Below are 12,494 nucleotides of genomic sequence, written 5' to 3' on the forward strand. Positions count from 1 at the left end.
AGGCCTCTTCATGGGATATGGTGAAGAAGGCGAAATGGGTTACAGGATTTGGTTACCTCAGCTCAAAAGGGTTGTACGCAGCCGGGATGTTGTTTTTAATGACGCAAGGCTGCTTCAAAACAATTGTGCCTCAAAGCACGACCATAAAAGGGTGAAATTTCAGCATGACCAGCCACCTGTTAGGCCTATTTTTGACCCTCTGGATGCACCACAAATGGCTGAAAATGTAGATGATCCAGTGGTGTTTGAGCCAGATGATGTTGGACACCAAATTGAGGCTCCTGAAGGGCATTTGCAGCCAAGAAACAATGCTGAAAATGGTGCTGAAAATGATGTACAGCAGCCCATTGTTGATGATTTTGTAGTGCCACCTAATGTAAATCCATTGCCGGATAATGTGGATCATTGGGTGCTACTCGTCAAAGACGGCCTGTGAGTCGATATGACCCCTCTTTGCATTACATTATGTTGACAGATGAGGGAGAGCCTCCTACATATAAAGAGGCAAAGACATGTGAGCACAGCGACAAGTGGGAGCTTGCTATGCAGGAAGAGATTAAAGCTTTGCATGCTAATCATACTTGGGATTTGGTTGAATTGCCCAAAGGAAGGAAGGCTATTCCTAACAAATGGATGTATAAAATCAAAACTGTTGACGCAAAACCCAAGTATAAGGCAAGGCTTGTGGCAAAGGGATATGTTCAAAATAAGGGCATAGACTTTCGGGAAGTGTTCTCTCCTGTTGTGAAGATGACCACTTTGCGTGTATTGTTTGCCATTGTGGCTACTCTTGATTTGGAAATGGACCAAATGGATGTACATACCGCTTTCTTGCATGGTGATGTGGAAGAAGAGCTTTACATGAAGTAACCCGAGGGTTTTGTCATCCCTGGCAAGGAACATTTGGTATGTATGCTCAATAGAAGCTTGTATGGGCTGAAACAATCATGTAGACAGTGGTACAAGAAGTTTGATCGCTTTATGCTTAAACATGGTTACAAAAGAAGCCATGCAGACCATTGTTTGTATACCAAACGTGATGAGGATGGCAGCCCGATCATTCTTGTGCTCTATGTAGACGATATATTGATAGCTGCAAAGAAAAGAAGCACTGTAGATGCTCATAAAGGGCAACTGAAATCTGCGTTTTCAATGAAAGACCTTGGGGCAGCTGAACATATACTTGGAGTGCGTGTTACACGGCAAAGAGACAAGCGCCTATTGTATTTGTCGCAAGAAAAGTACATTGAAAAGGTGCTGGACAGATTTAACATGGCTGAAGCAAAGCCTCTTGGTGTGCCATTACAGCCATATGTTAAAATCTCCAAGGATGATTGTCCCAAGTCAAAGGAAGAAGCCAATGACATGCAAAGTGTGCCTTATGCTTCAGCTTGTGGTTCACTTATGTATGCTATGGTTGCTACTAGGCCTGACATAGCCCATGCAGTGGGAGTTGTGAGCCGGTTTATGGCTAATCCAGGTAGGTTGCAGATGCAGTGAAGTCCATTATGAGGTACTTGAAAGGGACTAAAAACAAATGCCTCTGCTATGGTAAAGGACCAATGGAGTTGAAGGGATTTTGTGACTCTGACATGGCTCGTGATGTGGATACACGGAAATCCACAAGTGGCTATGTATTTACTCTTGCGGGAGGTGTTGTTTCATGGTGTTCTAGATTGCAAAAGATTGTTGCATTGTCTACGAGAGAGGCTGAATATATTTCAGCCACTGAGGCTTCCAAAGAAGCTATTTGGTTAGTACGCCTATGCAGTGAGTTTGGCTTGCCTGCCAAGGCACCTATGCTTGGTTGTGATAGCCAGAGTGCTATATGTCTGGCAAAGAATGCCATGTTTCATGCACGGACAAAGCATATTGATGTGCGGTATCACTTCATACAAGAAGTGCTTGAGGATGGCCTTATTACATTGGTTAAGGTGCATACATCACAACATCCAGCCGATGCTCTCACTAAGTGCTTACCCAAAGCACAACATCATCTATGCATAGAGATGGTGGGAGTCACGTGGCTTAAAGGCGCTATTTATGCCTTTAAGTGGGAGGTTGTTGGGTTAAAAGCCTAAATAACCCCTTTTTGTACATTTTTATACTTTGTCCGGGTTCATATTGAACCTATGAACCTGGACACATTTTTTAAAGGTCACTTATAATAAAAGTGGAAAAACCCAAAACTCACTTATTGAGTTTTCCCCAAAAACGTGAGCTCTCTCTCTCTCTCCCTCTTCTTCCACTAGCGCTTCCTCTCCTGCTGGCCTTCGCCTCCCCTCTCTGCACACACACTGCACTTCCTCGCGTGCTCTTTCGCTTGCACACACACCGTTGCGCGCTCATCAACACCTGATAGACATGGGCACCGCACATGGATTGGCCATCTTGAACGGCCTACAGAGATTTCCTGCTGTGGGAGGTTTTACATGCTTCCCACACAAACATGGAGCCAGCACAGTGGACTATGTCATGGCACACCCGAATCTCATCTCTAGTATCCAGGATCTCACAGTTGGGCCGAGACCGGTCGGGGTGGCAGTGGATCATGCTCTGGTGTCAATGACCATCTCCTTCCAGTTCAATGTAGCACACAGGCCACGGGTAGCAACCCCTACTCGCTACACCTTCACACGGGAGATGGATTCTGTATACATGGACGGGATCTACAGACGCCTATGCACTGAGGACCCGGGGCGACCTCTAGAGGAGCTAACTACTATAATGACACGGACATTACATAATGCAACAGCAGAAGCATACCCACACACCCAGCCTGAGCAAAGCCGCCGATCAGGGAGCATGCCTCAGAACAACTGGTACGATGAGGAGTGCTGCCAGACTAGAGCCAGACTTCAGAGGGAGGTGCTTTTGGGGGACGTCACTCACAGACAGTCACAGATTGACTTCCGACGCCTGGTGCGGCGAAAGAAGAGGGCTTTTTTGGCTCGACTCGAGCAAGATCTATATCATCTATTCTTGAGTCAGGACTCGCGTGAGGCGTGGCGGCTCTTTCATGAGCAGTCCCCCCCCCCCCCCCCCCCCCCCCCCCCCCCCCCTGCTATTTCCTCCACAAAGACCTCGAGTCAGTACGCATCATCTTTGTACACAGTACCTGGACAGCCGCCCCTCCCCAACCCCCCCGATCCATGCCCACACACATGTGCTTTTTTCACCGCTGAGATGGTGAAGAAAGCTATTGACAGGATGAACACTGGGAGAGCATATGATCATGATGGCTTAGTCGCTGAGCATTTCATGCATGCCAAAGACCTACTAGCAGAGCTTCTAGCAGTTATGTTTAACCGTGCCATGTGTGAGGGCCTACCGGACACTTGGAGCCTATCTACGATCGTACCTATCTTCAAGTCAGGAGACCCCATGGAGCCTGGGAATTATCGCACCATCATGATTGGACACACACTGGCACGGTTGTATGCATCCATTCTTGAGCAACAGCTGAGTAGATGGGCAGAGAGGGAAGGAATACGTGCAACTGGGCAGGCAGGGTTCAGGAGAGGCTTCTCTACTCTTGACCATATCTTGACAATCAGGGCCATCATCGAGGAAGGCAAATCTCATGGGAGACGGATCTACTGTAGCTTTGTGGACTTCCGCAAAGCTTTTGACACAGTACCCAGAGCTAGATTGATGCGCAGATTACAGGAAATGGGAGTACCCACAGAGCTCATTTGGGGGATCATGACATTGTACAGATCAGTAGTAGGGCATGTACGCACCCCTGAGGGACTTTCTACACGGGTTCACTCCACTATTGGGGTGAAGCAGGGCTGCCCGCTCTCCCCTACTCTTTTCGGTATGTATGTGGATGAGGTTTCTGACTACATTGAGAGCGATGGGGATAGAGGTGCACAGTTGGCAGGGACATGGATTCCACTTTTGTTATATGCTGATGATATAGTGTTGATCTCTGAATCCCCAGAGGGAATGCAACGTCAATTGGAGGCTTTGCATAGGTTTGCCCACGTAAGTGGTTTGTCTGTCAACCTTGGTAAAACACAGGTTATGGTGTTTAATACCACCCCACAGTGGATCAGGAGGTCAGCACCTACATTCACATACGGCCAGGAGACTGTGGAGTACACAGATGCTTACACTTACCTTGGAGTGGTTTTTAACGGACCAGACTGACTAGAGCAGCAGAGACCAGACTGACTAGAGCCCACGCAACATTGGGTAGATTGGAGAAGATGTGTTCGCATGTTCAGTTTCAGGAGCCCCAGACGAAGCTCTGGCTCTTTGACACTTTGGTGGCTTCAGCATTGCTCTATGGAGCTGAGATACGGGGACCTTCATTAGATCACCGCGGGAGGCTTGGTCGCACAGATGGATGGGGGAACATGGAGAAACCTCTCGTCTCTATGATCTCGTGGCTCATTAGAGCCAAGGCATCAATACCACGGGCCATTATCCGAGCAGAGCTAGCGGCCCCCCCACTAGTGGTGGAGGCGCTCACCAGATCAATCTCCTTCATAAACCGCACATGGGAACTTCCTAGAGACAGATATGCCCGCATAGCACTTGAGTCCTCTCGATAGTTAGCCATACAAGGAGATACAACATGCTGGTATGGGGAGATGACATCATGGTTTCACGCGCATGGATTCAGCATAGACAGGCTGCCACCATTCCAATACTCATTGGATGCACCATCTCTCACTCTTACACAGTCAGAGATCACCAAGCTCATCCGCCAAGACCTGACCCAGCTAGACACCAGGAGGACATGGATACAACCAGCACAGGAATTGGGCTCGAAGATGGCTTTCTACAGAGACCACCTTCTCCAACTTACGGAAGATGGTTTTGTGACGAGACCCAGATATATGGATACCCACTTGTCTCATGGGATACGATGTGCTATTGGCCAGTTACGCACATCTTCTCACCAGCTGCGGATTGAGACTGGGAGATATAGCGAAGTACCAGCAGAGCCCAGGACATGCCCCTTGTGTGACATGGAGCCTGAGACAGAGCTGCATTATACATGCCACTGCCCTGTCTACTACGAGATACGAGGCCGCTTCCATTGCTTGTTCAGAGAAGGTTTTGGACCACTCTCAAGAGTCATGGGATACGAAGATCAGAGATGCCTGGGTTTGTTCTTGCTCGAGCTGCGCAAACACAGAGATAGCCTGATGAATGGCAAGGCTAGCCAGTCTCAAAGATGGATCACAGACTTCTTCAGAGCAGACACGGGACAGCCGCAAGAGCCACTCCCACAGCAGAGCTCCCCCTCGTCTCACACCAGAGGCACACTGATCAACCGAGCGATTGAACTGGGGAAATCCAGGCGCCCACGACTACGGAGGACTACACAGCATCGACAAAGGCTACGTCAGAAGATTCGGAGCACGCTGGCCAGGCATGCACGACGCCCAGTCAGACTACTAACCAACGACCGATGCTAGATCTCTTGTGATTCAGCTATCCCAGCAAGCCGCCCATTTTTGCTTAGTTCACATCGACCAATCTAGGATCCCATCGTATATATTTTTGTTTTGTACTGTTGTTATTTTGTTACTCTGACTTTGTATCAGATCCACCACCTTGTAACTTTCTGGTCTCATAGGTCACTATGACCTTTTGAAGACGTTAATATAACATTTCATTTCATTTCTCTCTCTCTCTCTCTCTCTCTCTCTCTCTCTCTCTCTCTCTCTCTCTCTCTCTCTCTCTCTCTCTCTCTCTCTCTCTCTCTCTCTCTCTCTCTCTCTCTCTCTCTCTCTCTCTCTCTCTCATATTGTGTTCAATTCTCCAAGTGAAGTAAAGTGTTTGTGAGAAGTACTAGATCCAAGTTAAAATTTAAACCCTTCCGCTACACTTGGCATGAATAGTGGGTCACACACAGACTTTCTCATCCTCTTATGTAGGCCATTGTGTCTTTTCACCTTGATTTTTAAATAATCACTCTACCAAACCCCAATGGTGGAGCAGTCCACAAGACTCACCCACCGATAGGCGAGCGAGGTAGACAAGAGGGGAAGAGATACACGGACAGAGGTAAGCCTCTGACCATTTTCTAATGAAACACATAGGAAGGTGCATCAGAAGACGAGTTGTCTTGAGTTACAAGCTCCCATGGAAGTCTGCTTTTAGTAGCTATATGACCCGGAAGGAGATTAGGTTATACGATACAATAATGAGCCGCTATGAGGTGGCTGGATTCATGTGGACCAGAGTACACAAGAGTGAGTTACTGCATATAATGCCAAATCCTTATCTTATGCTCTCGAAGTCTCATTTCAACCTTTTTCCAATTTGCCGAGGGGGCAAATTACTCTGAAAATTAAGCAGGATGAGGATGTTGCAGTTGAGGACGTAGTCACATCCTTATCTGAGGGGATAATGGAGTACATGGAGATGGTTCTGAGGGTAAGTTTGAGTGCAAGTGCTAGGGCTTCAGTCTAGAACCATTGACAAGCGGAAGCTGCTGACCTGCTAGAGTTTCAAGTTGAACAGCACCGTGGGACAAAATCTCTTTGACTACAAAGGGCCCTTGCTAGGCAAGCACAAATATCTTGGCTTTGATCATGAACTTGGCTTAGTACAAAAACACCAGAGAGCCCTGATGAAACGTCTGTTTGCAGAGGTGTCGGTCATGCCAAGCTTTCCGGTGAAGCTGCTTTTTGCAGAGCTTGAGCTGACAACACCCTGGTCACCTTCACCAGGCCTAGGCAAAAAAAAAAAAAGCAAGCACTGCAAGTCCATGGCAAATCTAACTGTGCCCACCTGTGGAGAATCAAAATCGAACTCAAAAGGAGCAATAAGAATCTTGTTTGTGCTTTTTGCTTGTCCATTTGCCCGAGGGTAGCAGGAGCACGATTTTCAATAAAACATTTGTACATAGTTAGCAGAGTAGACACATACCTTTGCATGGGCAATAGCATCTAGAAATATGTAGGGCCACCACAGACCACTCTGTAAATACTTCTAGGCAGTGATGTTGCCAGGGTAGTGACCGCCTGTAGGACAACTGTGGGCATCCTCTAGAATGCGCTCAATCTCATGGGAGGCTGAGGGATACACACCTGCATAGGACTGTGGACACCATTCGGACTGGACTTGTATAGTTGCCCGCACTCGGGTAAATGTCTTAGTCTTCAAGAGCAATCTTCTCTTTGCGAAGGAGAGGCATTGTCGGGGTACATGTCAGTAGAAAGCACGTGTAAGACGTCCCCATAACCTTCTAGGGTTATGTCAACCCTAAGAAGGAAAAATCATTTCTGCAGCAGACTCACCTGAGTCTACTCTATACAAATGATCAGCCAACACATGGTTCTTACCGGGACGTAGGATAACCTCAAAATCAAATTGCTAGAATAGAGCCAACTAGTGCAAAAGCAGATCAGCTACTTGAGGTTTGCTGAGAAGGTAGAGAAGGGCATGATGATCAGTAACTACAGTGAAGTGTGCACCCAAAAGATAATGGTGAAACTTCTGAAGTGCATAGACTATAGCTAGACCATCTCTTTTTTTGGTGCAAACAATCACTCTCAGCTGTGGTCAGGAGATGTGACTGGTGTAGTTAACCAGGCGATCCAGCTTGTACTCTGCGCTAGGATGAGTGAGGACAGCCTCCACAACAGTTAAGCTTCTGTTTGTATGAACATGGAAGGCAACCGACAAGTCTGGAGCAATGAAAATAAGAACTTCAAGGAGGCACTTCTTGAGCTAGGCGAAGGCTTGAGCTTCAGGCAGAGATCACTAGAAGGGTACACAAGCATTAGCATGCCTAGTCGAAGGCAAGGCAATATGAGCATCTATCCAAATAAAGGCCAATGATAACCTATAGAACTCTATAGTCCTTTGGAGCTGATGGGAGAAGGAAATCTCATAATAGCAATCATTTTGTCTAGATCAGGAGCATGGCCTTCAGCAAAGACAAGGTGGCAGCCCATAAGCGTACTTTGACATTATTGGGATTTACCTTGAGCCGTACTTCCCAACACCTTCCAAAAATGTAAGCTAGCTGCAAGAGATGCTTTGTAAAGCTATTTACAAGGGTACAACAAAAAACCCCTCACGATCTTCATGAAGCACAAAGCTCTAGGACGACTTGAGAGATGAAGGTTAGAGACATCATACTTCTCAATGACACACATGAGAGCCCTGAACGGGGCCTACCGAGTTTGTATGGGAATCATTACACCAAAATACGTGTTGGACACTTCCCGTGTATAGGGGAGTCCCTACAAATTACTTCCCAAGGATCAGGAAGGGTGGCTATCTTGTACAAACAAGGATACAGATCACAGTATGGGACTCAAAGGCCCGCTTTATGTGGATCAGACTAGAGCTATGTCAAGGGATCTTCTTATACGTCGATCTCTCCTACTTCGCCTCCTCAAGGTCGAAGTTTGCGCAAGTGGGAGGTGTTACAATGGAATGAGACCCAATAGAGCACGAGGGAGGGAGAGGGTGACACCCTCTCACCATATACACGTCTTGCAGAGGGGATCATGGAGTATTCTAGCTTGAAAGAAGTTTTCCTCACGGGAGACCTCGACAAGCGGACATAGAGCACGAAGTGTGAGACATACGACTTTTAGTCCGCAATGCTACACCCCCTTGATGAGACCAAAGTAGAGAGGTCTAAGAGACACGGCGACACCCACACTTTATGGATGACACCTACTCAAATTAGGATCACAACATCGTCTCTTTATAAAATAACATGATGGCTTAGTGGCCAGATTCAAGATGCCTCACATATAATCCCGCTACCAAGTCTTAGAAGAAGGTAGCACAGTGGACTACATTTTCGGACCAGGCAGGTAGCGCATTTGATCACATCACTCACTATTTTCCTCACACTTAATGGTGATGGCCATACTTAACATCTCACTCTCTCATAACACCACCCCCACACCACATGCACCATCTACATGCACCCCACACACCACCGTAAACTTCTCACACGATTGACTGAAATCTACACTCAACACGTCTATGAGAGCATTTACAAGCTAGACCCCTCAGCAGCACTTGAGACACTCCTTACCCAGTTCTCTTCCATTTTTGCACACATCAGCCCTCAATAGCTTCCCACACCATACTGACTCTGGCAGCACACTACACTCTGGGACTATGCCCAAAACCAGATGGTAAGAAGGACAAGTGCAAAGAGCCATACAAATGACTTCGTATGTAGCATGCACTAGCTGAGATCACTAATTGAGAGACTCCCAAACATACGAAGACCCTCACCCGCCATAAAACGCGGCAGTTTAAGGAGGCTCAAGGGCTAGAGTTGTACCACCTACTCATGAGCTACAATTCAGCCATGGGAGGCCGCCGACTATGGGAGCCCCGGCTACCCACCCCCGTTCAGGACTGACTATGCACAAAGACTCTAATAGGTGCCCGGAAAGCACCAATTCTAGAGCCTCCTGACCCACGCCCATTGTGACGGAGAAGAGGGCTATTCAGAGTTCGCAACAAGGCCGTTCCTCATATCACATAGGCATGCACGATATGAGCAACTCATTTTTGGGCAAGCACCCTTGCCCAATTCATTGACTTGCTCTTCAAAAAAACACTAGAAAGGTATTACCAACATAGTGGACTAGGCACATCAATGTGCCTATCCACAAGTTTGGGGAACACTCTTGACCCGAACAACTAGCGGACCATCATGATTGGCCACACATTGGCCAAACTCTATGGAACAGTGTTGGAGGCACAGTTGAGCTCATATGTAGAGAGCGAAGACATGAGAGCCACTGGACATGCTAGTTTAGAAGAGCCTTTTCTATCATCAACTACTACTTTACTTTGCGCTACCAAATTGAATCTTGATTAGGCAAAGGTGCGGAAGAGGCGACTACATTGCTCCTTTGTCAATTTTCCAAAAGCCTTCGACACAATCCCACATGACAGACTCTTCCAATGCATGCACACTTGGAGTGTCATCAGAAATAATTTGGGAGATCTACTCTCTCTAAGAGTGTCATGAAAATTAATTTCTAACCTTCTAAAAGTATTTTCCAACTTAATTTGGTCATTTAGGTCCGGGGAAATAAAAGAGAACAAGTGAAGTTGATTAAATCACTTATAGACCAGCTCGGTCAAAGGCTTGGGACCAAAGGAGAGAAGTCTACAAAAGAGAACGGATAATTGTTGTTTAGTCATCTCAGTCAAAGGTGCAGATCAAGGAAGTATGAATCTATCCCGAAAAACCTTGATCAAAGGTATAGAACAAAGGAGATTACCTAAAGCAATTATAAGAGTCTAAAAATAGAAACTAGCTATGTTAATTTCAAGTAATTAAAATCGCTCATTAGACTCCAAATATGAAGTCTGGGATGCTCTAGGGTAAATTTCTACCTTGCCACAGATAGTCTAAACTTAGCAAGTTTCGGAACTAGCTTCGTGGTGCCTCCAAAGCACTATGCTAAGGTTTTGCATAGAAGGTGAAGATCTCAAGCCAAAGGGTGAGTTTAACTTTTACCAGAGTCCATCCTAATTTAATTAGCAAGTAAGCTCTAGCCTGGGTCAGCTTTGTAAGCCTCCAAAGGATATTGCAAAGGTTTTGCATCCGAGCCGATAGAATTAAAGGTAAGTCTACAATTTTTAAAAGAGGAAAGCTAAAGTCTAAGATTAGATCAGCCCTTCCTTAATTAGAAAGTTGACTCTAGTCCTTCTCTTCTAAGTTTAGCTAAGCCACATGTCCCAAGTAGCTTACACTTGCTTTATATGAAGTTAGCAAGTGTGTGTTGAGTGTACACTTACCAAGAAAAGTCAAAAGAGAAGAGCAAGGAAGGGGGGGAGGGGGGAAGGGGAGTTGTTCAAGTATAGCAAGGGGGGACATGTGCACTTAGTTGCATTTTGAAGGTTTACTCTTCATTGGACCATGTGATAGGCGTTCCATTTGGAAAATTTAGCAAGTGTGCAAGAGGGAAAAAGCAAGAGAGGCTCGTGGGGTTTTTGCACTCCTCTCTCTCATTTTTTCTTCATTCACACTCTCAAGTGCTCCTAGTAAAAAAATCGAGTCCTCTCTCTCATTCCCTCTCCATGGGAGCTCAAGAGGAAGTTTCTATGCTGAAGAGCTTGGCTATGGATGCAAATCCAAGCAAGTGAAAGTACTCCCTCTTCTTTATTATTCATGATAAGCTTAAAGCTTGCTCATGGAGTAAGCATACTAGAAATTATTGCTTCTTTGCTTAAAAATTATTTCTCGTCACCCTCATCTACCTCTTTCCTTGCAGTTCTTTCTCCCCACTAGAGTGTTTAGGGCTTGGGAAGCACGGTTACACTATGGGATCATGAAGTTGATCATCTTCTTGGTTCGAGGAAAGCTCTGCAAGAGAACAAGCTTGTATTGTAACTAAAGCTCTCTTTGATAGAATTATAATACAAAGTTCTTTTGGAGGGGGGACCGGCTCCAAGAAAATCATGTCCTCATTTTAAGCTCTTTTGTCCTTTTTGAAAACGCAGAGGACACACACATGTACACCGTTCTGTCTCATAGACCAAGTTGGCCTCTAGAAGAGGTTAACAAAGCTTTCTTTCTTCTCTCTCTCTCTCAACGAAAAAAGAAAGAGGTTGCATTCTATTCATAGTTTTTTCGGATGCATATGGTATTTTTATGAGACGTATCTGATGTCCATCTATGGAAGAGTAAGGAATGTTTTATCATACTTTGCCCTAGGTTTGGGGCACCCAATGCACCATATGGGTTCTTCTACTTAGTAATCTCTAATGATGTTTCATCCACTTCTTTATACCAACTTCTTACTACCTAGTCAATTGCGGCGACACGTGTAGCGCACGAGAGAAAGAGAGAGAGAGAGAGAGAGAGAGAGAGAGAGAGAGAGAGAGAGAGAGAGACGCTGGCTCTGTGCCGCCGCAATTGAGAAAAAACACAGAGAAAAGAAAGCATCCGAAAAGATGCTTCAAATTTGACCTTTTTTCAAAATCGTGTGCACATACTCTAGCCTCTATCAATAATTTGTGTCTTATGTTTCATGTTTTTTATGACAAATAAGGCGTCGTATGATATGTCACAGTATGGAATAGGTGTGAACAATATTTTTTCCATATTTCCATGCCCGTTTGTGTTGCGTATGGAAAAAATATGATTCTATCACTTGAAGCCCCTCAAAATGCCTAAATGGTGCCAATCCTGAAAACAAGTACAAGGTTGGAATAAACAGCAAGCCCGTAGGTTGAAACCTGTGAGTGCTGATACAAGCTGAGCCATCAGGGCAAGACTGAAAAACTGAAAGAACTGATACCAAGCCACACGGGTGAGACAGAGAAACTGAAAGAGTGATACAGCTAAGCCACACAGGGCCAACTGAAAACCTAAGTCTGAAACCTCTCTCCTTTGTAGTAAGAAAATTTATTCAAGCTTATAGTGTAGAAGGTCAGAAAAGAGTTACTTACAGCAAAAAGTGATAAGCCACCGGCACCATTTACAACAAGCCACCCAAAGCTAAGAAAAATGAACTGTACAATTGCAGACA

General features: G+C 45.7%; 1 protein-coding gene across 6 annotated transcripts in view; it reads right to left on the reverse strand.

Moving 5' to 3' along the window:
- The window catches only part of LOC147463921 (uncharacterized), a 57,738-nt gene that overhangs the window by 8,128 nt on the left and 37,116 nt on the right, over positions 1–12,494 (reverse strand). For 2 of the 6 annotated variants that reach the window (XM_086491957.1, XM_086491951.1), the window contains exon 6: positions 12,415–12,477. The exons of the other annotated variants lie outside the window; for them this stretch is intronic. In XM_086491957.1, coding sequence (XP_086348083.1) covers positions 12,464–12,477 — 14 coding nt within the window. In that variant the 3' untranslated portion in view covers positions 12,415–12,463. The remainder of the gene's footprint in view (positions 1–12,414; positions 12,478–12,494) is intronic. 6 annotated transcript variants of the gene reach the window in all.

This window comes from Adiantum capillus-veneris, chromosome 2 (genome assembly GCF_014529385.1).
Source record: "Adiantum capillus-veneris isolate H3 chromosome 2, ASM1452938v2, whole genome shotgun sequence".
Lineage (NCBI taxonomy): Eukaryota > Viridiplantae > Streptophyta > Polypodiopsida > Polypodiales > Pteridaceae > Adiantum > Adiantum capillus-veneris.